General features: G+C 60.4%; 1 protein-coding gene across 1 annotated transcript in view; it reads right to left on the minus strand.

Annotated features, from left to right (window-relative positions):
* PKN1 (protein kinase N1) overlaps positions 1-24,377 on the minus strand; it is a 50,152-nt gene extending 25,775 nt beyond the window's left edge. The window contains exon 1 of the mRNA XM_050925196.1: positions 24,009-24,377. Coding sequence (XP_050781153.1) covers positions 24,009-24,029 — 21 coding nt within the window. The 5' untranslated portion in view covers positions 24,030-24,377. The remainder of the gene's footprint in view (positions 1-24,008) is intronic.
* Positions 24,378-26,581: the final 2,204 nt, after the last annotated feature.

The raw sequence follows: 26,581 nt of genomic DNA on the forward strand, positions 1-26,581 counted from the left end.
CCCCCATGTCCCACCCCAGAGGCGCCTGGGGGGTGCACTCTCCCTTCACCCTGATCAACTCTGTACTAGAGACCCACCAGCCTTGCGCAGGCCCCGGGCAGCCAGCTTTCTCCTGTCCAATGACTCGGAGCTGGGAAGGGACCCACAGCATGGGGGAGGAGGGGGGGCAGCTCCTTCCCCTTTTCTGGCCCTCTGTGAGCAGCTGTCGCAGCAGCTGCTCCCCATGTGCCACCCGAGCCGTGGGGGATGTTGAACAGACACGGGGTGGGGGGCAGATTGTGTAACTCCGCACATCAGTGCAGCCAGGCTAGGCCTTGTGCCCACCCCAGCTGGCCGCACCTTGCTGCACAAGAGCCCTGCTGCCCTGTCCCCACCCCAGAGCTACAGATGGGCCCCCGTGCGACATGGGACGGGCTCACCACTGGGCACTGAGCTGGAACACAGGACACCCAGGTTCCATCCCCGGCTCTGCTGGGTGACCCTCCCCCCTCATTCCCTGCAGCACAGCGCCCCCTAGTGCCATACTGGGGCACCCCTATTGAGCACCCCACACCACAGCACCCCCTAGTGGCACGTGGGGGCATTGGGGGCAGCACAGACTGGAAGACGAGAAAGCAACCCTGGCTGAGCCCCCACCCCAGGGCCGCCCAGAGGGGTGGGGGCTCAGCCAGGGCTTCTTCCGCTCTGGGTCTTCAGCAGCAATTCGGCAGCAGGGGGTGGGGGGTCCTTCTGCCCCGAGTCTTCAGTGGCAATTCAGTGGTGGGGGGCCCCCGCTGCCAAAGACCCCAGGCCCCCTGAATCCTCTGGGCGGCCCTGCCCCACCCTGCAGCACCGCAGTGTCCCGGGGGCCTAACACTGACTCAACTGGAAAGCGCCTCCGACCCCTCTCCCTACCCACTGGTTTGAGTTCTCCCAGCCAGCACTGGACCCAGGCCAAAGCTGCTTAGCCAGGGCCAGGCCAGGTCCCAGCACACAGGCCAAACAGGTGCAGCAAGCCCTGTTACTGCAGAGACTCAGCACCAGTAAAGTGGGGGTGGGGGGCATTCTGCCCTGGGGACTGGCGCCAGTTACAACCCCTGGTGCTGCCGTCCCACACACTAGCTGACAAAGCCGGGGTCTGCGCCGGGGCAAGGGGGCAGCTGCACTGGTGCAAACAGCAGCTCTTCCCCTCTGCACCCGGGGCCTGCACAGGGGGTGTCTCCACGAGAGGCAAATCCCGGCACAGACCAGGCTGCAGTGAGTCACAGGAAGAGGCCGGAGTCTCTCCCAAATCCTGGCAGTTCCTGGAAAGGTCAGCAGGCCCGGGGCCAGCAGCCTGCATCAGGGCCAGCCCACGGCTGGCAGGGGTGTACGGGAGCAAGAGGCAACCCCTCTGTGCTGCTCCATCACTGCACCAGGGAAGGGGATGGGACTCCCTGGGAACAGAACCTGTGGCCTAGCGTCCAAGGGCGCTGGCTGGGCAGCTCCACCCAGCGCAGGCATGCGGCCAGATCACAGGGTCAATGCCTGGTCGGGAGATCTCCGGCTGCAGGAAACGAGAGCGGCTGACTCACTAGAGCTCCCTGGAGGCAGTGCTGGCCTGGTGCAGCACTGGGGGGCACTGTGCTGCAGGGAGCGGGCGGAGGGCTCAGCAGAGGGCACTCTCCCCTGGCAGTCAGTGCTGACCCCAATGCCATGCTAGGGGTGACCCACATCCCTCGGCTTGCAGCAGGGAATCCCCAAGCCCCCAAGATGAGAGCTCGCTCTGGAAATTCAGGCTACGGTGGAGGCGCTTGATTTCCAGGGACAGGCGGAGGCTGGCTCAGCCCGTGACTGGAGTGATGAAGCCCTTTAAAAGGAGTGAAAACACGAGTTACCGGCTAGGAGGAACCGTCCCTGTCCTTGGCTGGCCGTATCCACAGCCCCATGCCCAGAATGGCTGGCAGGAAACCTGGTGGCCTCGTGATCTGGTCAGGAGCGCCGCCAGCTTTTTTGCCGTCCTAGGCGGCGGAAGGTCCCACCCCCGAAATTCCGCCCCTGACAGAGGCAGTGGAAAGTCCCGCCCCAAAAATGCCAACGATGACCGGGGCGGCCGAAGATCCAGCCGCTGCAGTCACCGCCCCCTAAATGTTAGTGCCCATGGCGAGCGCCTAGGTCACCTAATGGGTTGCACTGGCCCTGGATCTGGTTCCCTTCAGCAGACACCTCATTCTTCGAGGAGCCCACCCAGCGCATCTTCTCCAGCCGGCAGTTGCCCAATGCACCTTCCACTCTAACTCCCAGCGATCGGCCCCTGGTCTGTGAGTCACAGCGCTGGGGGCTCTGCTGAGGGAGCTGCGAGGCCGAGGGTCTGGGAACATCCAGGGGTACATATTCTACCATAGCAGCCAGCATGGGGCCAACAGCACCACCTGGCTCAGATTCAAAAGGAGCCAATTGCTCCTGAGAAGCAGGGAACTCAACAGGAGTGGCCACCTAGAGGGCCCTGGGTTCCAGTCCCAGCTCTGCCACTGACTCACTGGGTGACCTGGGGCAAGTCACTGCCTCTAAGTGCCTCAGTTTTCCCATCAGCACAATGGTGAGAACGATATAGACTCTGCTTCCTGCCGGAGGGGTTGGTAACTGGCTCATATCAGGGCAGTGCTAATGCACTGTGGAAGGGTTAAGTGTTGTCACCCCCTCCGCTGAGCAGCAGCAGAGGTCGGGCCGCATGGAGAAGTTTCCTCTTGGGGGAGGAATCGATGGTGCAGTGTCTGGGGAGTCCCTCAGTATAACTAGTTTATTGTCACTGCCGCAGTCCTGGGGCAGAGATGGGCACAAGAGAATGCAGGGCAACCCTGGATTATAGCCCTACACCGACGCCCGGTGCCCAGGGAGTGACTCTGTCCCAAGCACTGACTCTTGCTGGAGAGACCCAGGCTGGGAGCAAACTCCCCTGCCGCTTGCAGCAACTCCTCTGCGAAGTATGGGCATGTCAATGCCACCAGCAGCAAGTCTACTGAGGCTGAACACTCGCTCGCACACGAAGAGCACGTCAGGCTTTGTAACAGCACCCCCTGGTGGTGCTGGCCAGAACCACGCTCCAATTCCAAACCCTCACCCATGTGCAAAGACCCTGCTCATGCCCAGCAGCCATCAATGGGGCGACCTGGTCACTGTTTCAGATTTTAGAGCCTGACCCAAATGTGTCATCTTGACCCCATGGCTCAAGGACCCCATCTGGACCCCATGGCTCCTTTCCCGCACCTCCACTGGCGCCTTTAACGTTATTTAAAGGAACAGTGCAGCTAATCTGGCTTCACGCCCAGCATCCTGGCTTGTCCAGCCCCCACCAGAACCAGCTTCTCCAAAGCCCACAAGCTCCCAGTGCCCTGTTTACTCTGGAGGTCAACTGGGAGCGGAACTGCGGGAGCTGAGCCCAGCCGGGCCGGACAGCGCCTAGCACTACGAGGCCTGATTCCAGGTGCAGCCTCCAGGCACAACCTCATATAAACGTTGCATGCGCCTGGATCCACAGTGCACTGCGCCGACTGAACAGCAGGGGGCGCTGGCAGGACTGGGAGGGGCACTCAGCCCTGAGGGGGAAGGGCAGGAGTTTGGCTGGACAGTTGGCTCCTTGTGTGGGACTGAGGGAGGATGCTGGGATCCAGGTTGCATTAGCTGCACTGGTTCTTTAAATAACATCAGAGGCACCGGCCGGGGCTGGGGCTCTCTGTGTCCCTGGTCTTAGAGAAATTAAATTGGAATAATAACCAGCATCCCAGGCAGGCTCTCGGGAGGAGGGGCAGGCTGGGCAGCTGTATGCAAATCAGCGTCACGCACAAGTGCCTTTGCAACAGGACAAGCTACCCAGACCCAGTGCTGGGGTTTGACTCGGCTACAGTCTGGGGGCCAGATTCCCTGTGGGCGTAAAGGGGCATCGTCCGACTGCAGTCAATGGGGAGATCCCCAGCTAGTGCCGACCCACCCTGGCTGCGCTGGGGTCGGTGGGACCAGGCCCCCGGCCAGCGCCAACCCGCCCTGGCTATGCTGGGGTCAATGGGGCCACACCCCCGACCGGCGCCGACCCGCCCTGGCTGCGCTGGGGTCAATCGGGCCACATCCCTGACCGGCGCTGACCCGCCCTGGCTGTTCTGGGGTCAATGGGGACAGACCCCCTGCCGGCGCCGACCCGCCCTGGCTGCGCTGGGGTCAATGGGGCCACACCCCCGACCGGTACCGACCCACCCTGGCTGCGCTGGGGTCAGTGGGGCCAGACCCCCAGCTGGCGCCGACCCACCCTGGCTGCACTGGGGTCAATGGGGACAGATCCCCGACCAGTGCTGACCCGCCCTGGCTGCGCTGGGGTCAATGGGGCCAGACGCCCCAGCCGGCGCCGACCCGTCCTGGCTGCGCTGGGGTCAGTGGGGCCAGACCCCCAGCTGGCACCAACCCGCCCTGGCTGCGCTGGGGTCAGTGGGGCCAGACCCCCAGCTGGCACCAACCCACCCTGGCTGCGCTGGGGTCAATGGGGCCAGACCCCCGGCTGCTGCCGACCCGCCCTGGCTGCGCTGGGGTCAATGGGGCCAGACCCCCGGACAGCGCCGACCTGCCCTGGTTGCGCTGGGGTCAGTGGGGCCAGACTCCTGGCCAGTGCCAACCCGCCCTGGCTGCACTGGGGTCAATGGGGACAGACCCCTGACCAGTGCTGACCTGCCCTGGCTGCGCTGGGGTCAAGGGGGCCAGACCCCAGCTGGTGTTGACCAGCCCTGGCTGCGCTGGGGTCAGTGGGGCCAGACCCCCGACCAGTGCTGACCCGCCCTGGCTGCGCTGGGGTCAATGGGGCCAGACCCCCAGCTGGTGTCGACCCGCCCTGGCTGCACTGGGGTCAAAGGGACAGACCCCCGACCAGTGCTGACCCGCCCTGGCTGCGCTGGGGTCAATGGGGCCAGACCCCCAGCTGGTGTCGACCCGCCCTGGCTGCGCTGTTCCCCACGTCACTGGGCCTCTCGCTGCCGAGGATCCAGCCTGGAAACTGCACATGGAAGGCCCCAGCTGGACGTGCCAAGCCCCAAGCCCAGACCCCTGCACGGATGCCCCGCTGGTGTCACTGGAGCAGCTCGCTCAGGGGAGCCATGGCCTCGGGGAGCAGGGACTTCATGGAACCCTGAGAGCAAACCCAGGAGCCGGCTGGCGCGGCAGCACAGGCACAAGACACCCCCTTCCCTCCTGCAGCCTTTCAGAGACCCAGGCTCTGCTGTCAGCCTCTGCGCTCCCCAGAGATACAAACCCCACTGTGCTCCACTGGTCAATGTTCCCTCGGCAGCTGCAGCTCTAGGGGGATTGTCGGGGCCTGGATCTGGGTTTGAACCCCCATCCTCACCCCAATCTCTGTGGGGGGGCAGCTGCCCTCTGCCTGCATGGTGCCTGCCCCCTCCTTTGCAGCAGCTGCTGCTGCTGCCAGGGGACTGAGCTAGATGCGCCCCCAGCTCAGCACTAGGACCTCCTGCACGGTTAGGGACAAGCACCTGCCCCCCAGGCTGTAGCTGTTGCTGTCTTACAAGCCAGGAGGGCTGAGGCAGGGCGAATGGAGAAAACATGCTGTAAGGCCAGGACTGAGGTGCTGGAAGGTGGGCACAGGACTCCTGGGTTCTATCCACTGCTGGGTGATCACAGGCAAATGCCCGCTCTGCTGTGTGCCTCAGTTTCCTTTTCCACCTTCGGTCTATTCACTCTGAGGTTTCCAGGGCAGGGACTGCCTCTCACTGGGTCTGGGCAGCACCTGGCACAATGGGGCCCTGGTTTCAGCTGGGGCATCTAGGTGCTACCATAATACACCTAATAACACGGCCTTGGTTAACCAGGCTGAGCTGAGCAGAGAGCAGCCAACTGGCCATCTCCCAAGCCCAGCATTTCCCACCCTGGGATGCCAAGTGGGTTTGGCTGCTGTCCCAGAGCCCCATGTCTCCCTCCAACGCTACTCTGCAGCCCCACGGCCTGTGCTGGAGGCGCCTGCACCAGCTACTTCTACCTCCCTGCCCTCGGCTCACACGCAGGTCAACGGCTCCCAAATCAATCTGCCCTGGGCACAGGCTCTACCGGCCCTTTACAGACCTTGACTGAGTCCCACAAGCACCCTGGATGCTGGGCCTATGATCCCCACACTCACGGGGGGAGGAAACTGAGACACAGAGAAATTGGCCTGAAGTTGTACTGGGAACCAGGGACACAGCAGGGAATGGAACCCAGGAGTCCTGATTCCCAGCTCCCTCCTGCTCTAACCATTAGACCCCACTCCCTTCCCAGAGCTGGGGATGGATGGAACCCAGGTGTTCTAGCTCCCCCCTCATGCCATCACTAAAACAATTAAACCCCAGTAAAACCTGTAATGGGGGTTGGTGCCCTGAGAGAGCAGAGCAGGATCTAATCATTATAGAGCCCTCATCACCATAGCATCTGGGCCCCTCACATCCCCTGTGGGCCAGGGCAGGGCTCTTACCCCCAGTGTACAGATGGGAAAACTGAAGCACAGACTGGCTGAGTGACTTGTCAGAGGTCACTCTGGGAGTCTGTGGCAGAGCTAGGACTTGAGCCCAGATTTCCCGGGTCTCTTGTGTTCTAACCACTGGGCCGCGCTTCCTCTCATTCAGTCACCGCATTGCCCCCTGTTCTGGCAGCACCCAGTGAGTGGTGGCACGCAGCAGTGGGTTGTGGGCTGCCCGGTGCAATCACTGACCCCAGTGCCCGTTGATCAGGCCATGCCAGGCAGAGAGGGCCCGGGATGCATTGCGCCCACGAGACCTGCGTGGCACTGATGTCAACAGGTGCCCATTTCCAGCCAGAGCGCATGGGGCCATGCCTGTAATTCACCCACTCCTAGGTCCACAGACCCGACACATTCGGTCTCACTTCCAGGGGGTTACTGGCCCCAGGCCACTGCTGGGCCAATCCCCCGGACACCCGCTCCCGTCGGACCATGTCCAGTTCCCCCGTCAGCATCTCCGGACAGCTAAGCCTTGAGCAGCACAAAGCAGCCATTCACCCTCCCTGGCCACCGGCACCACGGGGCTCAATGCCAGAGCCCGATGGCGCGGGGGCGGGTGGGGGCACTGCCCTGGCAGAGCAGAGAGGTGGGGGGGGGGGAGTGGGAAGGCAATTCCCCAAGCTGGGAGAGCCAGCACTTGGCAAGCTAGGAGGGCAAATTCATCTGTATTAGTGCTACTGGGCATATAGATCCTGAGCGAGATCCTGTCATGCCAGGTGCTGCAGAGACCCCTCCCCTCCCCTGACCCAGAAGGGGGCTCCCTGCAGGGGCCCTGATCCCAGTCAAGGTGTGCGCAGCACCCAGCAGACCTGGCTGGCCCAGGTTCAGGCCGACAGGAGAGACTGTCCCTCCCACCACCCCCAGTAACAGATCCAGGCTCTGGGCTGCCACCCCCAGCTCCAGATAGCTGCCGACTCAGCCGTGGAGGGTGGGGGACAAGACCCGAATGCCTCCCAGCTCCACAGACCAGGTGATCTGCCCCAGCGTGGCAGTGTCCCGGCCTGACCTAGGGAGTCTACAGGACGCCTGCTCCAAGGGCCCCGCTGTGGCACAAGGCGGATGGAGTATGGCTTGGGGGATCTGCAGGGGGGCACTCCAGCATCCCCCTGCCTCCCCGAAGCCTCTGAAAGCCAGAAAACAAGTTCTAGAAATAGTGGTTCCAGGCGCAGCCTAGTCCAATTGGGTCGTGCCTGCGCCTCCCCATCCCCTGCGCTGCCCACCACCGAGCCGAACCAGAGCAGAAGCTGGATCCGCCCGAACGTGGCTCTGCAGAGACCACGAGGGATGGGCCGGGGTCAGTCCAGGATCCCCCTCAGCGAGGCCGTACAGGAGCCCAAGGGAACCGCAGGGTCTGTCTGCGTCCAGCAGCCCCCATGGATTCACTGCAGCCGGGCCCGTGCACTGGGATTTAACCCTTTAGGGCACCTAGCCCAGCCTTGGGAGACATCACCGCCCCAGGCGTATTTCTAGGGCATGAGCAGATCCCCACTCAGCCAGCGTGCCAGCCCACTCTGTCCTCTCCTCCGCTCAGATCCGCTCCCCCCCAGCCTCTGTCTGCAGCCAACCGCCCCCCCAGCTGCAGGTCACCTTTAACAGGAGTCCCCAGAGTGGGCAGTAGCTTCCTTCCCAGGGCCCTGCCCTGGCACTGACACGTGCGGGAGACAGGATGTGATTTAAAGGGCCAGTGCCCCTTGCTCGATGCAGAGCCTCATGGCATTGTGGCAGAGCCACTCCCAGCAGCCAGTGCAAGGCGCGTGCAGAGGCCCACTTGACAGAACTGAGGCAATTTTCACCAGTGCAAAGGGAATTCATGTGTCTCAGCACGGCCAAGTGGTCAGATCACTGCCCCAGGACTCAGTTTCCGGCCCAGCCACTGGGCGACCTTGGGCAAGTCACCCCCTGTGCCTCGATTTCCCCATCTGTAAACTGGGGAAAGTGATGCTTTGGAAAGCGCCACGAGGTCTACGGATGAGACGAGCTAGAGAGTATCAGCCTTTGTGGTACTATTGTCACCATGCACTGGTGCAAATGAACCACCCCCAGGGACCTGCTAGTGCGACCCACAAGCCTGTTCCCATGACACCCCTGCCCCGATGCAAGCGGGGGAGGCAGGGAGGTCTTGGGAGGGGGTTTAGTATCAGCCTCTCACAGAGTCCAAGCCAGCTGGGAGAGACAGGATCTTGGCTGAGAACTCCCCTAGCATGTGCCCGGGGTTGGTCGGGAGTTTGGGGGGATCAGGAGCACTGGGAGCAAGTGAGGGGGCCTCACCAGCATGGGTGACAGCTGCAGCAGTGCCAGCTCCCTTCTGCCAAAGGCTTTGGGGGAGCAGGGGGGACGGAGCCACCATGTGACAAGGCAACAGCTGTTCTGGGCGTGACACGACTGGGAGCAGGCTGGCGCCGCTCGAGAAAGGAGAGGCTGGCGGGTCAAGGCCAGGGGATCTGGGTTCAATTCCCGGCTCTACCAACCTCACTGTGACCGTGGCCATGTGATGCAGGAACGGGGCCAAGGTGCCTGCCTTTGTCTACGAGGACTGGAAGCAATATGAGGTAGAGACTGTCTCTCATGCAGGGTCCCTGCAGCTCCCGGCCTGGCAGGGTGATCTCAGTAGCATTTCAGTGGCAGCATAATATAAATAAAAGCACTGCCCGGCCAAAGTATGAAGGGAAACCGACTTCCTTTCTTCTCCTACAAGGGAGTGAGGGGGGTGCTAAGAGGGGTTGCACCCCCCCCCAGAGATCCAAAAGGCACTGGAGCCTGCAGGGCTGAGAGACCCTCTCTCCAACCTGGGATCCATCACATCCCCTCTCCCTGCTGCTCCAGTAACGCTCGCCCAGCTCCAGCGCCCTCTCCCCGACCCAGACACCCATCACTCCCTAGCATGAGTCAGTCCCGGGAGCCGCAGGCCCTGGCAGACACACACACATCCTGCCCGCTGCCCTCTGTCTGCGCCGGCCTCGGCTAACCTGATCATTTCTCAAAGCCCTTTTCATTAAGGGGCTGCTGCCAAGATAGGAATCGAGTCAGCACGACGGCCAATGGCTGGAGCTCAGTGCCGGGATCGCTCCCGAGAGATAAGGATTGGGACACTGCCTGGGACAAAACCCGGGTGCCTCAGTGCAGCCCTAGGGGGCGCTGTGCTGCAGGGAGCAGGACTCAGTTGGGTGTGCCCTCCTTGTTAGTGCTGTCCCCAATGCCCCAGGGCGGCACTAGGGGGTGCTGTGCTGCAGGGAGCGGGGTCAGGGCTCAGCAGGGGGCGCTGTGCTGCAGGGAGCGGGGTCAGGGCTCAGCAGGGGGCGCTGTGCTGCAGGGAGCGGGGTCAGGGCTCAGCAGGAGGCACTCTCCCTTTGTTTCCAATGGGAGCCCAGTCACATTGCAGGGACCCAAGCTGCCTCACCAATTGCTAGTACCATGACGCAATTGCACTCCCGTCCACTGGGCATCTGAGCTCCAGTACGGTTATAACAGCACTGGCCACTATGCTTAGCATAAGGGGGGGCAACGTGCATTGAGAATAGCACGCCCATGGACCACACTTCACAACCCCCATTGCACAGACGGGGAGACTGAGGCAGAGAGAAGGGGTCACCCGCTAACAGTGACAGAGCCAGGAACAGAACCCAGGAGTCCTGGCTCCCAGCCCCACCCTGCTCTAGCCCACTGAGCAGCGACAGCCCAGGCAGAGAGAGCTCCCCCATGCTGGCAGCACAGCCCAGCCCCGCAGGGACCCCCTCCAAATGGAGAAAGGGAGGCTCGCTCCCCGAGAGCCATTCAGCCCCAAAGGAGCCCAGTTAGCGTCCATTGCCGTGGCAACGGGCCTGTCCCTCTGGAAACTGGGCTGAGACCCGGCAAACTCATCTTACAGGGGGTGAGGAGGGGCCCCGGAGCAGAGTGCAAGGGTGAGAGAGAGAGAAGAGGAGCAGGCCCAGTCTAGCCCAACCACTTGTGACCCGTGTGACTGAGTGTGAGGGAGAGCTACAGACAGACACAGTCTGCTGTCATGACCCTGACCCCAGGGCAGGGCCTAGCCGTGCCCCACAGCACATGGGCAGTGGCCAGGAGAAGGGCACAAGGCTCCCAGTTCTTATCTCATCCCAGGCAGGTCCTGTCCCTGTCACTGTGCCTCAGTTTCCTCACCTAATGCAGGAGGAAACTCAGCCCCCACCTTCCCATTCAGCGAGCCAGGCCTGGCGCCACTCACACCAGACAAGGCGGAGGGGAAGGGGTTAAGTGGCTCAGGCTGCCAGCTCAGCACAGCGGCTCCGCCCAGGTGCCAGGCACCAGCAGATGCTGGCCAGGCCCCAAGGCCGGTTCCCAAGCTGGTCATTCAGAGGGGCTGGGCAGTCTCCTCGCTGGGTGCTGGGAACTCCCTGCCTGCTCCCTGCCTCCCCCCACCTCCACCCCACTGCTGACCTAATGCCAGGGAAGTCACACACTCCTGCTCCTCCCTCCCAGCTGCTACCCACTCCAAGTTCAGGATCTGCAATGCCCGGGGAGGTTCCTGGGCCACAGAGAGTCATATGGGCCCTGCAGGGTGAGAGCACAGGCAGAGTAGAGGTATGTTCACAGCCTCTGCTCGGGCATAAGCTGCACAGCGGGCACGCAGTGGGGTCTAGTGATTACAGCAGAGCAGGGGGGTGCTGGGAGCCAGGACTCCTGGGTTCTATCCCCAGCTCTGGGAGGGGAGTGGGGTCTAGTGGTTAGAGTGGGAGAAGCTGGGGGCCAGGACCCCTGGGTTCTACACCACCTCAGGGCAGGCAGTAATGTCCAGTAGTAAGCCTCAGTTTCCTTCCCATCCATAGGATAGATTTAGCAGCTGCCACCTCCCACTGGTACGGCAGGGGTTAACTGCACCCATCCCATCAGAGGTGCTGGAGGGGCACCCGAGTCCCTATCCCAGTGTTCCAGCCCAGGGGAGGGACTCGCTGCCCAAAGCCACGCAGGCAGGTGGGATGGTGCCTGGCTGATACAAGGGCTGGAAAAGGTGGGGGATCCAAGCCAGAGTGGAGGGATGGTGCTCACCTCGGTCCTACAGCAGCCCCTGAGGATGCCAAACCCTGGTATGAAAACCCCTGCTAGGCTGTGCTTCCCTCAGGGTCAGGGCCAGCCGCTCTAGGAGGCAGAGGCTGTCAGCATCAAGGGGGGGGGAGCATTGCTGACCCAGCACCCAGGCAGAGAGCTGCATACGTCTGCCCCCACTTCCCCTGGGGGAGCCCTGCACCAAGACTCCTCACCCTGACCTTTGCCATCCCACAATCCTTTGCTTTCTGCATGCTGACTCTACAAAGGAGGCGGATGTTAGGGTTTAGCTCTTGCTGGAGTATCTGAGTGCCTCACACCACAGCAGACTGAGCCACACAGCCTAGGGCAGTGGCACCCCCAATACAGATGGAGAAACTGAGGCACAGAGCAAGGAAGTGATTTGGCCAAAGCTGCACAGGGAGGCAGGGACTCAAACCCGGGTTGCCCTGGCCCCAGGCCAATGCTCTCCACCAGACTTCCTCAGTGCCATCCCAGAATCCTTTGCTCCATGGTTTTGTTAAGGCACCACTGAACCAGTGCCCTGGCTTAAAGAAGTTGCTCCTAGTATCCTAGTGCTATTAGATGTATTACGGTAGCACATAGAGACCCTCCCAGAGACTGGGGCCTGTCACTCTGGGCACTGCACAGACTCCTCCCCTCCCCCTAGACTGAGATCAAGGGCCCCCTCATGCTGGGTGCTTCACAGACCTCTCCCCAACCCCCCCAATGAGACACCCCTGGCCCAGATGAGCCTGAAAGAGAGGGGTAACCAGGGTCAGTGCATCGCCATGGGGTTGGGGGGACCAATTTGATTTACAATGGATACAAGACAGCAATCCCCTCCTATGAAGATGTTGGCCCAATGATTCAGGCACTAGCCTGTGATGCAGGCAATCTGGGTTCAAGTCCCTCTGCTACAGACACCTTGGGTGAGCCAGCTGCTCTGTGCCTCAGTTTCCTCCAGCTGTACAAGGGGGATAAAAGCCCTGCCGGGGTGGGGGGGGGAAGCATTTGAGAATAAACATCACAGGTTGTGAGGCACCTAGATGCTCCAGGGTTGGGGGGCCGGGGCGATGCCTCAGATAGAGCCAGTTCACCATTTCCTGAGGCAGGGAGACCCAGACAGATCCCCAGAAACTTGGTGGGAGGGGGCACACCCAGCCATGACCCTGGGGTCAGTTACTCCAGCCCTGGAGCCCCAGACCTCCCCATGTTGGAGTCTAGATTCCCATGGATCCATTCCAGCCTGTAGGTAGAGGGACCCCCACACATACATACATGGACCCTGCCTTTCCCAGAGCTTCTCAGCACCTCTGGCAATGCAGGCTGGGAGATGAGGCTGCACCTCCAAACTTAAAATGTGAGTGTGCCCCCCCTTGCCCTGGGCTGCCCCCTTAATGCCCTGAACCCAGCTAACCGCTCACCTCCATTGCCTGCCCCAGGCAGGAAAGGGCTTGCTCCTGGGGGGCCACAGGGGGCTGCCCGCCCCACCCAACCAGCCCAGAGGAGTAGAGCTCTGCACTGGCTGAGGGCTCCCAGCCCTGGAGTTCAGCCTCAGACCCAGACCCCCAACCCAGCTGCTCAGGAAGGAGGAGGCTGACCCCAGGCACTGGGGACATGGAGCAGGAAAAGGAATAGAGCCGGGTCGGGAGGCAGCCAGCCGGAGTGGAAGAACCGGCCCTGCCTGCCAGCACTCCTGTCCCCATGCTCCAGGGCTGGCCGTGGGCCGCACCCATACAGCTCCCAGTGATGGGTGGCACCCGGACACCGCTCGGGGCTGGGCCTGCGCCCCTCACTTCGATGCTGGGTGCACGAGGCCCAGTCCCCCTGCACCCTGCTACAGCCAAACTGCCCCCCAGCACCCAGCTTCCCCCGCCCACAGCTAGCTCCAGTTGAATGGGAAATCCCAGGCTCAGCTGCCTTAACCCTTCACTGCCTAGATGCAGCACCAGCAACAGACAGTTCCTAGCAGGAGAAGAGGCAGCAGCTCTAGGAGCCAGCAGCGTGGAAGGGGACAGAGCTTTGTAGCCAGGCCAGGCCGAGAGGGTTGGCGCAGGGAGCCAGGACTCCTGGGTTCTATCCGCAGCTCTGGGCAGGGGGACTTCTCAACTCTGCCACTTCCTCTTTCCATGCCACAGTTTGAGTGCACAGCCCATGGCAGGTGCCAAGCGGATCCTTGCCGCAGTGCAGGACGGGGCTCTGTTCTGCCCCATAGAGGCAGGGGTGGAAGTTGCCTGGCTGATTCTGGGTGTCATTCTCTGCCACTGGCCAGTGGTGCCCTGGGGGATGAGGGGTCAAAGCCGCAGGTGGGGGAGGGGACTGGGGGGGTCTGAGGGATTAAAGCTATAGGAGGAGGATTTGAGGGGGTCTGAGGGATTAAAGCCACAGGTGGGGGAGGGAGGACGAGGGGTTAAAGCTACAGGTGAGGGAGGGGAATTTGGGGGGCTGAGGGGTTAAAGCTACAGGCGTGGAATGGGGAGGGGGGATTTGCTCAGAGTGGAAAAAAACAGTTGGAAAACAGACAAATCTGGAGCCTGGGAGCTAATCCCATAATCCCCCAGAGCTAAATGAGGGGGAGGGGGAATCCCTGTGGGGTCCCCCCCAGCTAGTCGAACATGACGGTAGGTGGGGGAACCCCAAGTTTGATCCCATAGCAGGGAGAAGAACCCTCACCCCATGGATGGGGGGGGAGCAGCTCCCCAGCTCCCATTATGGCAGGGGGACAGCCAGACCCAAAGAGGCTACTGCAGAAGGCACTTGACAGCCTGGCAAAGAAGGAGATCCCCGGTCTCTTTGGGGGCGGGAGGTTCTCTGCAGGACACTCAGCCCAGGGCTTAGAGCCCCATAGCATAGGGGGGGCAGGTCCAGCTGTTCATAGGCTGGGTTACATATGAAGCCCTATGCCCCCAGCCAGCCACTCACTGGGCTGATGCCCTGTGGGTTGGGGGGTGCCTGGGGAGACCCCTCAGTTAGCATCCAGCTGGGCCCTTCAGGAGTAGGCCAGATTGTGGGCACTGAGGGGGGCCCCCAGTGGCTCCTCCAGCCCGAAGTGTGTGTATGTGTGTGGGGGGGCTGTTTGAGTCCCTCCCCCACATGTTGGGTTCTGGCTCCAGGAACTGCTCCCTCTGACTCACGCGAGATAGATCACATCCCGCAGGGCAGGTTAGTGTCCCACCCCCACGCATGATGCCTCTGCACCCGGAGTCATGGGAAGGGGCGGCAGCAGGACCTGCCGGGGGTCACAGCTCTGATCAGGCAGGATCCTGCCAGCGGCTCTGGGCAGCCACCCTGCCCATGGCACCTCTGGGTGCCCCCCAGCACGCCCCAGACCAGCAGGATCATTGGGCAGACCTAGCACCTTTCAGGGGTGCTGCTGATGGGGTCCCTGAGGGCAAAAACACCCCCTCCAGTCCATACAGGGAAGTGAGATTGGCTCTTCCCAGACTGAACAGCTCCACAGCCCAGCCGGCAGAGGCTGCTGTTGATCAAGGGGGAATGGCCTGGATGGGGCCCACCCCAAGCAGAGCAAACTGCCCCTGATTGTGCCTACGCTGGGCCTTTGGTCTTGGTGTCAGACCCACGGTGCAGGCCCCGCAGTGGCGCAAACTGCCCCGCCTGGTGTGAGGGGGGAGGGCACTGGCCAGGCCACGCAGGTCAGGACTGAGGGGAGCCCAGGGCTGGGCTAGCAGGGGGCTGCAGGTCAGGATTGAGGGGCACCGGCAGAGCTGGAGGGGCATCCAGGGCTGGGCTAGCACCAAGAACAGGGGCTGCAGCAAGGATGGGAGCACCCAGGTCTCCCGCCAGCAGCTCACCCAGCTCCCTTCGCCAAGCTCCTGTGCTGGTATCTTGGGGGTCTGAGAGCTGGGGGCCCAGGCTGGGGAGGGGGCCCCTGGACAGGTTTATTTAGGGGGGGCTGGAGCAAAACATGTTAGTTAAAAGACAGAGCCTTGGGAGCAAGGGGGATGGGAAAGTGATAGGGGGTAACCAGGGCTGCGGGGTGACAGCAAGATCAGCACGGGAGGAAGGAGCCAGCCCCTCCTTCCCCACCCCCGTTGGCTGCACTGGTGGCAAGTGGGGGCTAAGCCAGGCCATGACTCAGCAGATCACAGCCTGGAGAAAGAGGCCAGACTCAAAAGAGGTGCTGGAACTAGGGGTGCTGGGGGGCTGCCGCACCCCCTAGCTTGAAATGGTGATTACAACTCAAATCCATGGCTTCCGCCTTCAGCACCCCTGCTCGGAAGGTTAGAACCCAGGAGTCCAGGACAGGAGGGAGAGAGAATGCTCTGCAGAACCCAGGAGTCCGGGACGGGAGAGAGGGAGGGAGAATGCTGTGCAGAACCCAGGAGTCCGGGACGGGAGGGAGAGAGAATGCTTTGCAGAACCCAGGAGTCCTGGCCGAGTGGGGAGGTTTAAACACTTCCTTCCAACACTCAGATTACACAAGGATCTTACACCATCAAGGTAATTGCCCCCCCCAAGAGACACCCCCATTAGGATGCAGCCCCTGTCTGCCCTGCTATGCAAGAGGCTAGGGCGCCCTGGCTGGGGGCGGGGGGCACTGGGAGGAGGCCAACCTGCCCCCGCTATAACAGCATGTCGCCCCCCCACCAGGTAGGAAGGGCCCACAGCTGCAGAAGTGGCTGAACATCAGGGGAGGCAGAGCTGGGCCAAGGAGTAAAAGAAACTGGGCTGCCCCAGGCTGGGGGTGCTTTCCGAGGACTGACCAGGGAGCCCCAAGCTAGGAAAGCAGGAAGTGCCAAGCATCCAGGAAGTGCCGAGCAGGCCAAAAACTCCAGTGAGAATCAAATCAGTGCCAGGACACGAGAGAGACGCCAAACCAGGGGGGATCTTACAGAGATTCCCCACCCCCATGCTCCTCAGCCACCCCAGCACCAGGGTCTTGGCCTGGCCTCACTTTGCACATGCCCTGGGACTGCTAGTCATCTCCAGGTCAATTCTCTATATCCCAGGCCCCCGGTGCTCCAGGTGCCCTGCTGCCCCAGCCCTGCCTCAGTTTCCCCTAGGAGCAGGCCAAGGAGAGCAAGTGTACGGAGGGAAGAGAGGCAGAGGCTGCAAGGACTCGATCTTGGTGGTGGGGAGCCCCTGTGCTCGATTCCCTGGTGGCTTACACTTCTGGTGTGAAACGCAACCATGCCAGGTCCAACCTCTGCCCTGGCAGCACCAAGGGGCAGGGAAGAAGGCCCAGATGCCCCTCCGCAAGGCAGCCAGAGCTGAGGGTCAGCAGGGGGCCAGCGGAGGGACAGGCAGAGGCATTGACCCTTTGGGGAAGCAGCCCCATCTTTAGTGCCCTCTGCGTTGCATGCTGACTGCAAGAGCCACCCCGATCTAGCCTGGCCTCACCCTGTCCCTGCCAAACTAGCGCCCCCTTTAGCATGATCCCTCCTCCCCTCCACACACACACACCCCTAAGCCAGAACAGGACAGTCTGGATTTTCTCAGACTCCAATGGGCTGAGATGCAGGACACCTGGGTTCCATTCCTGGCTCTGCCACTGCCCTGCTGGGTGACTCTGGGCACGTTGCTTCACCCTGCATGTCTCAGTTTCCCCTTCCACCCTGGGTCTATTGAGAACAGAAGCTCGTTGAGGCAGGACATCTGTGCTTTTCTGGGTCTAAGTGCTACCATAACCCCACCAATTAGCAACTTCTCTCCAAGTAATTACCCCCCCAAATCACTGAGGGATTCTGGGATGACCTCCAATGTATTTATAAATAGAAATTCCTCCCCACCCCCTGGCCCCATTTCGCAGCCTGTCAGAGAAGGAGCTGGAGTCGTTAACAACAGTGTTTTGATTAGGCTGGTCTCCAGGAAGAAGGGAAGTTTGATCGCAGAGCCGAGGGTTTAACTGCAGCTCCAATCACCATGGGCCCAAAGCCCCAGTCTCCTAGCAGTGAGGGGTTCCATCATCTGGGACCACCTCCCCCAGTCTCCTAGTGGCAAGCAGTTCCACAGGCTCCTATGGTAGTTCCACCGCAGGCTGGGGCCAGTCTCCTGGGATGGGGGGTTCTGAATAACAGGTCTGCGGCCTGGAACAGGACCTGACCTGGAGCCAGCATGAAGCACAACAACCAAAGCCTCCCCGGGTCACTGTGCCCAGCTCTGGGGCCAAGGGCTGGGGCACGGCCTCGTGGCCAGTGGGCATCCTTGCAGCCAGAGCCATCCGAGGCTCCAGGTGCCCCCAGGCAGCTGGTGCCAACTCCCCGGCCAGTGTGTCTTTGCAGCTGCTGCAGCTCAGCCTCGCTGGGGCTAGAAGATGGGGGGAGGGGTGTTTAAAGGGACAACAGCACCCACAAGGAAGTTAAAGGGCAGGGGAGACCCCCTTGCGGGGAGAAAGATGGGCAGTGCGGTGTCTTCGGCCAGGCTGAGCCGACCACATTCCAACTCCAGGCAGGAGTTTGGGTTTCCCAGAATTCTGTTTAAAAAAAAAAAAAAAAAAAAAAGGAGAGAGGGGGCTTGTCATATTTACATAGGACCTACTAAAAAACAAAGCACCCGATTCTGCCCTCAGTTACATTGGGTGCAGCTCTGCTGCAGCCAGCGGGGAAGCGCCATTTGATACCAGCACCGATCAGAGCAGAGTCAGGCCCTGTGCGGCTCCCTGGCTGCTGGCATGCCACGCCCCTCCCTGGCAGGAGTAGGGACGAGGGAGTCCGCAGAGAGGCTGAGTCGGTGGCACGTGGGCAGAGAGGGAACAAACAGCAGCACTCAGAAGCACGACTGCTAGCAACTGTGCTGGGCACCGCTGGGGCCAGGGCCAGCGGGGAATAGAACCCAGGAGTCCTAGCCTGGTGCCACTGGAGTAAGCAGTTTGCTGCTCCTTGGCATACTTGGGTTAGAACCGGCTTCCACCCTCTGCAGGTTCCGGGAGGAGCCCACAAGTGGTAGACCTGGTCTCTGGTACCTGTGGGGTCTCCTGCCCCCAGGCGCCGTATATAGACCCTCCTGCCCTATGCCCAACACACGCCAGGAGCTGCCACTGCTGCTGTCCGCCCAGGGCCTGCTCCGGACACTTCCCCGGTGCCCCCGCTGGTGTTGAAAGCGCCGCGCCAGTCTCCACCCTGTGGTGCCCTTCCCCAGAGCAAAGCCCCACTCACTCCACACAGGCACCAAGCCCCACCTGAGACATAGCCACCAATGGATTAGGGCTGAGGTTTCCCTACAGCCGAAGGGAGTGAGGCACACCCCAATCCCATGGAGTCACCTCTAGCCACCAATGGATTATCCCCTCCCACCCGAGAGGTAGGGACCTGCTGTCACCCCCATGTATAGAGACGGAAACTGAGGCAGAAAGGGGCAAATTAAGCAACACTACACAGGGAGGCATATCTGGGAAATCAAACGGCAGCATCCCAAGCCCTGGTTGGCTGCCCTGTCCCCCCTGGACCACCCCTCCCTCACTGGGCTAGCAAAGCTCAGTGCTGTTTCCTCTGCTGACTCTGGACTCTGGGTTCCAGCAGGGGGTAGTGTCCCCCTACCCATCCTGCTCTGCCAGGCACAGAGCTTCGCACTGGCTGGGGGAAGCTGGCAGCTGCTCTGAAGCTGGAAGAGAAGCACCAGCTGGTGGGGGGGGGGAAGGGACCTGATCTAATGACCCCCCACTCACACAGCCCCCCTCCCCACGGCTAGTGCATCACAGCCCTTCCCCCCTCCCCCGCAGGCTGTGCTGACATAGAGGGACAGGGAGTGAGGTTGGACTTGGGGGGTGGATACAGCCTCAGCACCCTGGGGTGGGGTTAAGGGACTCTGTGACAAGCAAAGTCAGTGGGAATGCAACTGCCAGCTGCTCCCCCGCCATGGTGAGCAGAGAGCCGAGCGGCACACACGCTGCAGATGGGAGCATTGGATCAGCTGCATTAACTCGGCCTGTCAATTATTCCTGTGCAGACAAAGACACCACGACCCTCTCTCCGGCCGTCCCCCAGCACTGCCTGCCTCGCCGAGAGGAAGCCCTTGTCTCGCAGTGCCAGTGCCCTGTGATTGCCGCCCCCGGCTTCCATGCGGCGCAGGGAAACCCATCACCTAGCGGCTCCCCAAACAGCCAGCCAGCCAGGACCACTGCCCACAGAGACGCCAGCTGCTCTAGTCGGGGCCTCGCACCAGGCCCGGCGCAGCAGGGAGCAGACACAGCACAAGCCAGAGGGGAGGGGGACAGCTTAAAAAAAACCACCAACCCCTGAGCAAGTGAGGATTTGTAGATTTCAAGGCCAGATGAGAATGATCATCTAGCCTGACCCACACCCACACCCAGGTGGGGAGGGTGGACCCAGGAGATCTGCATTCAATGCCCAGGGTGGACACAGACTCCCCAGGGGACCTCACTCAGTTGCTGTGTGACTCAGTTTCCCTCATGCCATATAATGGGGATGAGATGAATCCTTCCCTTATCTGTTTAGACCGGGAGCTTTCTGGGGCAGAGACTGCCCGTGCAAGGCCTGCACATTCCCCCCCGGATCTGGGTTGGGGGCCCCACAGCACCAGGCGCAGCCAGCACCGCTCTGATCTGGGCAGGGGGGCCTGCAGCTGTTTCCAGAATACAAAACAAACACAGGCCACAGAATTTTCCCCAGCCCTTTCTGCAGTGGGGGGGGGGGCTATTCCCCCCCTTCCTCATGGGGCCACTACAGTCACCTGGGTCTCTTGGGATTATGTCCTGCCTCACCCTCTTGAGGGCAGAGAATCTAACCGGGCCCAGCCTGGCTGCTCAGCTCCCCCAGCTCAGTCTGGCTGGGCCCTTGGGGGTGGGGGGAGGTTGGGTATGGGGCTAGGGGCAATTTAAGGCCTGAAATGCACAGGTTGGAAAGTCACTGGGCTCAGTCCTGGGATAATGGGGGGATTTAATGGCTTGGGCTCCCCAGCAGGTCAGCCCGGTGATTCCTGCTGGCCTCAGACACCAGGACAGTCACTGCCTGCCCTGTAGAGACGTTGCATCCTAGTCTGAATTTCTCTGCCCAGGTCGATCTGCAGCTGTTAGAAGGCCCCGGATCTCGCCAATGTTTCGCTGGGCACTTGCAGAAGCCCTGGGCTTTGGGCTACCGCTGCTCCCAGCCTGCAGCTCCGTACTGCTGCAAACCCTCCCCGCTTCAGTACTGTGGGCACAGGCTCCTTGAAGTTAACAGAATTAGCCACATTATTAGGGGTATTACGGTACTACCTAGGCACCCCTCTCATGGCCCAGAACCCCATTGTGCTGGGCGCTGTGCGTTATTTATTAGGTGTATTACGGTAGCACCCAGGAGCTCCAGTCGTACAGCACCAAGCACGACAAGTCCTTGCCAGACCCAGGACACGGCTCTTTGGGGCAAGGCCCCGCTCTGACAATCTACACAGCCAGGAGCCAGCAGATGTGGGCAGCCAGGGGTGAGCGCAGGGAAACAATGAGACAGCGATAGCCTCCTGGGTCAAGTTACTCACGCAGCACAGGGAACGGTGCCATTAACAAAACTCTGGCTCCTTAGAAGCCCAGGAATATTTTACAAAGCTCTTTTGCTCTCTCTGCTATAGAGACCAACTGTTTGCTTCCTGCCTCTCTCTGCCTGGACTATTAAAAACAAAAACAAAAAATATACAATGAGCTCCCTTTTCAGTTTTGCTCATGGTCAATTTCATTTTCGGGTTCTCCTTGAGTGCAGGCAGCTAATCTGGTCTTTAAATGCGGAGGGAGATCTCTCTACTGCCTCTGGGTTTTGTTACAAAACCCGACACCTTGCTTGTTGCAGAACGGTGACCCTGGAACTGGCTCCATGCAGACTGACCCCCCTAAGGGCTCTGGGAAGGCCCAGGAGATTGTCAGTGGTTTGGGGCCAGGCCGGAACAACCAGCTTCCCTTTAGAGAGAAGTTTAGGGTCAACACTACAAAGGACTTTGTTTGTCTTTACATTTTACAGACGCCGCTCAGAGAAATGCCTGCTATTTGGATTACGTTCTCGGCTCAAGGTCCCATTGTCGAGATCCAGGTTTTTGCTTCCCAAACACAACTGCGTGAGAGCCAGTATTATGGAATCAAAAGTGAAACTAACTAGCGTGGGGCAGTGGACAGGAGACCCGACAAGGAAGCAGGACTCCCGGGTTCTCTTTCCAGCTCTGCTGTGTAACTTTGGGAAGCGCCTCTGTGCCTCGGTTTCCCCACCTGTACACTGGGGAATAATGAGCTCCACAGAAGAGCTGGGTAACAGATTTATTATTCAGTCCTTTAGCAAAATGCAAACAAGAGCAAAACCAGGCGAGAGCATCTCTTCCAGTCCCGTGGGGCGGGCAGGCGAAGGGGCTGCCAGTTCTCGATCAATACAATGGCTTGAATAATTGACAGGCTGCTAACAGGGCAGGGGAGGAAGGTTTTTTTAAGCCGATTGATTTTTAGCCTGACAGCGATCCTTTAAACAAGCAGCTGAGGATGACCATGGACAGGCCAGGGCCGGAGGCAGACTCAGGAGCCATCTTGGCCAACACACCTGCGGTTGAACCAGGGATCTCCCAAGCTAAAAGCAGCAGCTGCTGCAGCTTCAGGTAGAGCACCAGGGCTTCCCTGTAGCACATCCTTGTTGGTGGGGTCCACGCACACAACTACGGCCTGGGCCCTTCTCCCCCTGGCCAGTTCCTGAGCCAGAGCCACAAATGGCAAATCCCCAGCACGGTGGAGTTCTCACTCAGCTGGGCCCTGCGGGCACAAGCATGAAGAGAGCGAAACCACAACAACCAGGGATGTTCCCAGGGGACGCGGCCAGAGCTTGCCACGCCATGGAGCAACCGCTGGGGAAGTGACTGTAAGAGCATCTACCCCATCCTCCCACCAGTGCAGGATCAGGGCCCCTACAGGGGAGGGTGCCCTATGGGGCAACGCAGCATCTGACTCAGCCCTAACCCAGCTAGCATGGAATCAGGGGCTCCCGACAGGGAAGAGAGCACATGCCCCATCTGTTGCCTAGCATGGGATGGGGGCAGCCTATAGGGGAGGGTGACCCTATAAGGGATGGGGGAACTAACCCAGTTCCCCCACTAGTGCATGAGCAGGCACCCCATAGGGAAGTGTGATCCTATAAGGGATGGAGCGTCTAACCCATCCTTCTCCCAGCTAGTGCATGATCCAGTCCCCTATACGGAATTGTGACCCTATAAGAGATGATGCATCTGACCTCCGCACCCTGCCCAGCTAGTGCAGGATCAGGGCCGCCAGAGGGGATTTCACCTCGGTCTCTGTCACTCAGGTAAACACACATCCAAGCAGCACAGAGCACCGGATTCTGTTCTCACTTACAGCAGGGCTGGCCAGGGGTAACGGAGCAGGATCTGAATGAGTCAGGGCCGACGCATCTAGATTTACACCTGCAGGGTCAGTGCCCTTAGGGAAAGTGAGCTGTTCAGCCATTGCAAACTGGGGTTCAGTGAGAAGGAGCAGCTGCACTGGGAACCTGGAAATACCTGAGGGGGGAAAAAAGTAACCCCCATCTAATTCAGGGGATGGTCACACACCCAATGCTCTCTATGGCCAGATCTCACAGCACCCACTCTTCAGCTGCATCAGGTTTTGCACCTGTCTGCTTTGTGGTCATACCTGGGGTGGGGAGGCTGCAAGAGCTGGGGGGGGCATCACACAGTCAGGTTCTGGGGCTGGATCCTCCAAACCGATGCATACCAGAATGGGGGGAGGGATGGGAAGAGAGGTAGAAGTTCCCATGTGTGGATGGGCAAGGCCTGGCAGGGGGACACAGGGACTGCAGAGAGAGCAGATGGAGCTGAACTTGTAAGTAGAAATGTGTGCGAGAAACATGGCCCAGCTGGCCAGGAAAGGCCTGTAGCACCCTCCCCCACCCCATCTCCCTCCCCCGGGCCAGATGCCAGCAGAGTTCCTCCGGCTTTAAACAGATGGCAAGAGCAGAACCTGGCCTAGCTGGGGGCCAGCATGTCCCATCTGTATCACGGGGGTTGCCCCACACTCCCTTCCCACCATGGGTGGGAGGGGGGCAGCTGTGCATGGAGCTACTTGTTTCATCAATGGGTGTAGGGGGGCTGCATATCCCAGATGTGCGGGGAGGCCCTACGGGAATAGGGCCCACCCCTTGCACGTCCCAGATGTATAGGGGAGATAGGAGGTTCAACACCCTCTTTTGCAGGCTCCAGATGTGCAGTCACTCCAGAGCCCCCCACAGCGACGCTGGAACAATTTGTATAGCGGGAGTGTTGAGAGCCCTTGAACAAAACTGTAAACCTTGTATATGATGAAAAACACTTCAAGCCACGGGGGGGCTACCGCCTCCCGTACCCCTAGCTCCAGCACCCCTGTCTCCCTATGCACGTTCCACCTCCCCCCCTTACAGATCCCAGATGGGGAGGGTCCACCCGCCCTCCTGTTATAGAGCCCAAATACGCAATGGCTCAAAGCCCTGCCCTCCCCTGGCAGGTCCCAGACGTGCTGGGGGGCTGCCCCCTGGCGGCTGGGGACAAACTGCCCGCCGGCCGCCGCTCTTACCTGAACGGAGTCGTTGGCCATCTCTGCCCCTCGCCTCCGCACAAGCCACCGCGGCTGCTTCCTCCTCCTCCTCGCCTTGGGAAGGCTGCTGCGGCTGTCCTCCAAGGGGGCCCCCCTCACCGCCGCCCCTCCATCCTCCTCCCCTACTCCAGGCTGCGGGGCGTGCACAGTGCGCGGATCCCTCGCTGCAAGCCCCCAGCCTCTTGCAGCGGGACAGGCGGGGACCAAGGAAGAGCCAGGAGCTCCCGGGGAACGTTCTATCCGGGGCGGCTCGCGCCGCTGCCGCTCCCGGGGAACGTTCTGTCCGGGCGGCTCGCGCTGCAGCCGCCACCCCGCCTCTCTGTCCCTCCCTCTCTGGGTCCCTAACTTGCCGGGCTGGTCACATGACCAGAGTGGAGGGAGGCGGGGGGGAGCTGGGAGGAGGCCGCCGGCTGCAGCAGGCGGATAACGGGGGCGGGATCCCGAGGCCGGAGACTGCGGGGGTTGCAGCTGCCGCCCGAGATCCCTTCCCTTCCCCTGCAGATTAAGGGATTAGCAGCTCAGGACCCGGAGAGCCCGAGCCACCCCCCGCCGTGGCTGCACGGCCCGGGTTGCATGCAGGAGGAGTCTATCCGCCCCGCGCTAAGGAGTTGCACCGAGGGACGTTGCATGGCCTCATGAATGGGGGTGGTGTGGTTCTTGGGGTGAGGAGGGGACGGTGTATTGCATTGGCCCGCCCCTCCCCCACCGCAGCTGCTTCCATTGCACCGTGCCCCACACAGCTGCTCTTTCCAGAGCGTGATGCTGCACTGACCCCCCCCCCATCGGCCCAGCCCCCTCCCCAGAGCCCTGCCTATGACACACCGTTGTGCAGCTTTGATTCCGCCCCATAGAGGGCATCGGCGACCTATGTCCTAGTGGAGTTCAGTCAGTGATTCTCCACGTTTTGGTATCGCACCCATCTCCCAGGAACTAAACCAGGAGCCCCCCCCCTCTCCTTTATGGTGCTCTCGACTCCCGCCCCCGAACACACACAGCAGTCCAAGCCCTCGAAAGTTGAGAACCTCCGGGCTGGCTACTTTCACTTGAAATCAAGGACAAAAGTTTGCAATTCCCACCGGAGAAGCCAGGCGAACAACTCAGCAAGTGTTCGCGCACAAATACAGCGGCTGGTTCTGTTCCAGAGCAAGCGCTGCTGCCAAGTTAACGTAAGTCCTTGAAATGTAGGTCAAAAAAAAAAAAAAAACTAGGAGAAGGATTAACCCAGTGGAAAGAGCGAGGGGATTCGGGGCGGCGTTTGAATGAAAAGAGCTTTGTTTGCGCTCCCCGTCGGGCTGGGCAGAGGTAGGGGAAAGAGAAAAGGAAATTGACGAGAAAGAGAAAGTGAAACTGACCCCCTGCACTTCACTGCCCACAGAGGAGGTGGATTAACATGTCAGACAAGGGGGAGGGGGTTGTTTCAGAAGAACAGCCACACTGGGGCAGACAACGGGTCCCGTAGCTTGTCTCTGAGAGTGTGTCTAAAAACCCGCAGCACCAAGGGGGGGGGGGTAAACAGGGCAGTGCAGATGTTCAGGCTGAGGCATGGAGACCCCTGGCATGGGGCTTGTATTGCAGCCGACACTGCCAGATGCTTCGGAGAGGGAAGGAACAGAACAGGGGGCTCTCTATTGATCCATCATCCCCTGTCCTCCAGTCCCAGCTTCTGGGAGCTGGAGGCTTAGGGACACCCAGAGTATGGGGCTGCATCCCTGACCATCTGGGCTAGTCACCATTGCTGGACCTAGCCTCCAGGAACTTGGCTCATTCTTTTCTGAACCTGCTTATGTTTTTGCTGATGTCCCCTGGAAACGTGTTCCACAGACCCAGTGTGTGTTGTGTGAAGAACTTTCCTGGAGTTTGTTTTAAACCTGCTGTTTATTCATTTAATTGGTGGCCCTGGCTCTTGTGTTACCTGACAAGGTAAATAACACTTCCTGGTCACTTTCTCTGCGCCATCCATGATTTCACAGACCTCTGCCATATCCCCCCCTCAGTCCTCTCTTTACCAAGCTGAACTGCCCAAGTCTTTTTAATCTCCCCTCGTAAGGAAGCCCCCTGATCATTTTTGTTGCCCTTCTCTGTACCGTTGCCAATTCCAATATATCTTTGTGGAGAGGGGTTCCTAGAACTGCAGGCAGCATTCAAGGTGAATGAATTTATATATAGTGTCCTGCTCTTCTGGCCACTGAGAAGACCTCAGCCGGGGCTGAGAAGAAAGGAGGGGAAGGACGGATAACAGTCTACATATATGTCCCAAGTTGTTATAAAGAGGTCAGTGACCAGCTGTTCTCCATGTGCACTGAATTAGGACATGAAATAATGGGTTTAATCTGCAGCAAGGGAGATTTAGGTTAGATATTAGGAAAAACTTATTGGCTGTAAGGATGGTTCAGCCCAGGACCAGGCACCTTCCAGAGGTTGTGGCATCCCCATCACTGGAGGCTTTGAAGAACAGGTTGGACAAACGGGTCAGGGATGGGCTAGGGTTACGTGGTCCTGTCTCTGCATGGGGATGAACTAGTGACCCCTCAAGGTGCTTTCCAGACCAACAT

Source organism: Gopherus flavomarginatus, chromosome 16 (genome assembly GCF_025201925.1).
Source record: "Gopherus flavomarginatus isolate rGopFla2 chromosome 16, rGopFla2.mat.asm, whole genome shotgun sequence".
In the NCBI taxonomy this organism is placed as follows: Eukaryota; Metazoa; Chordata; order Testudines; family Testudinidae; genus Gopherus; species Gopherus flavomarginatus.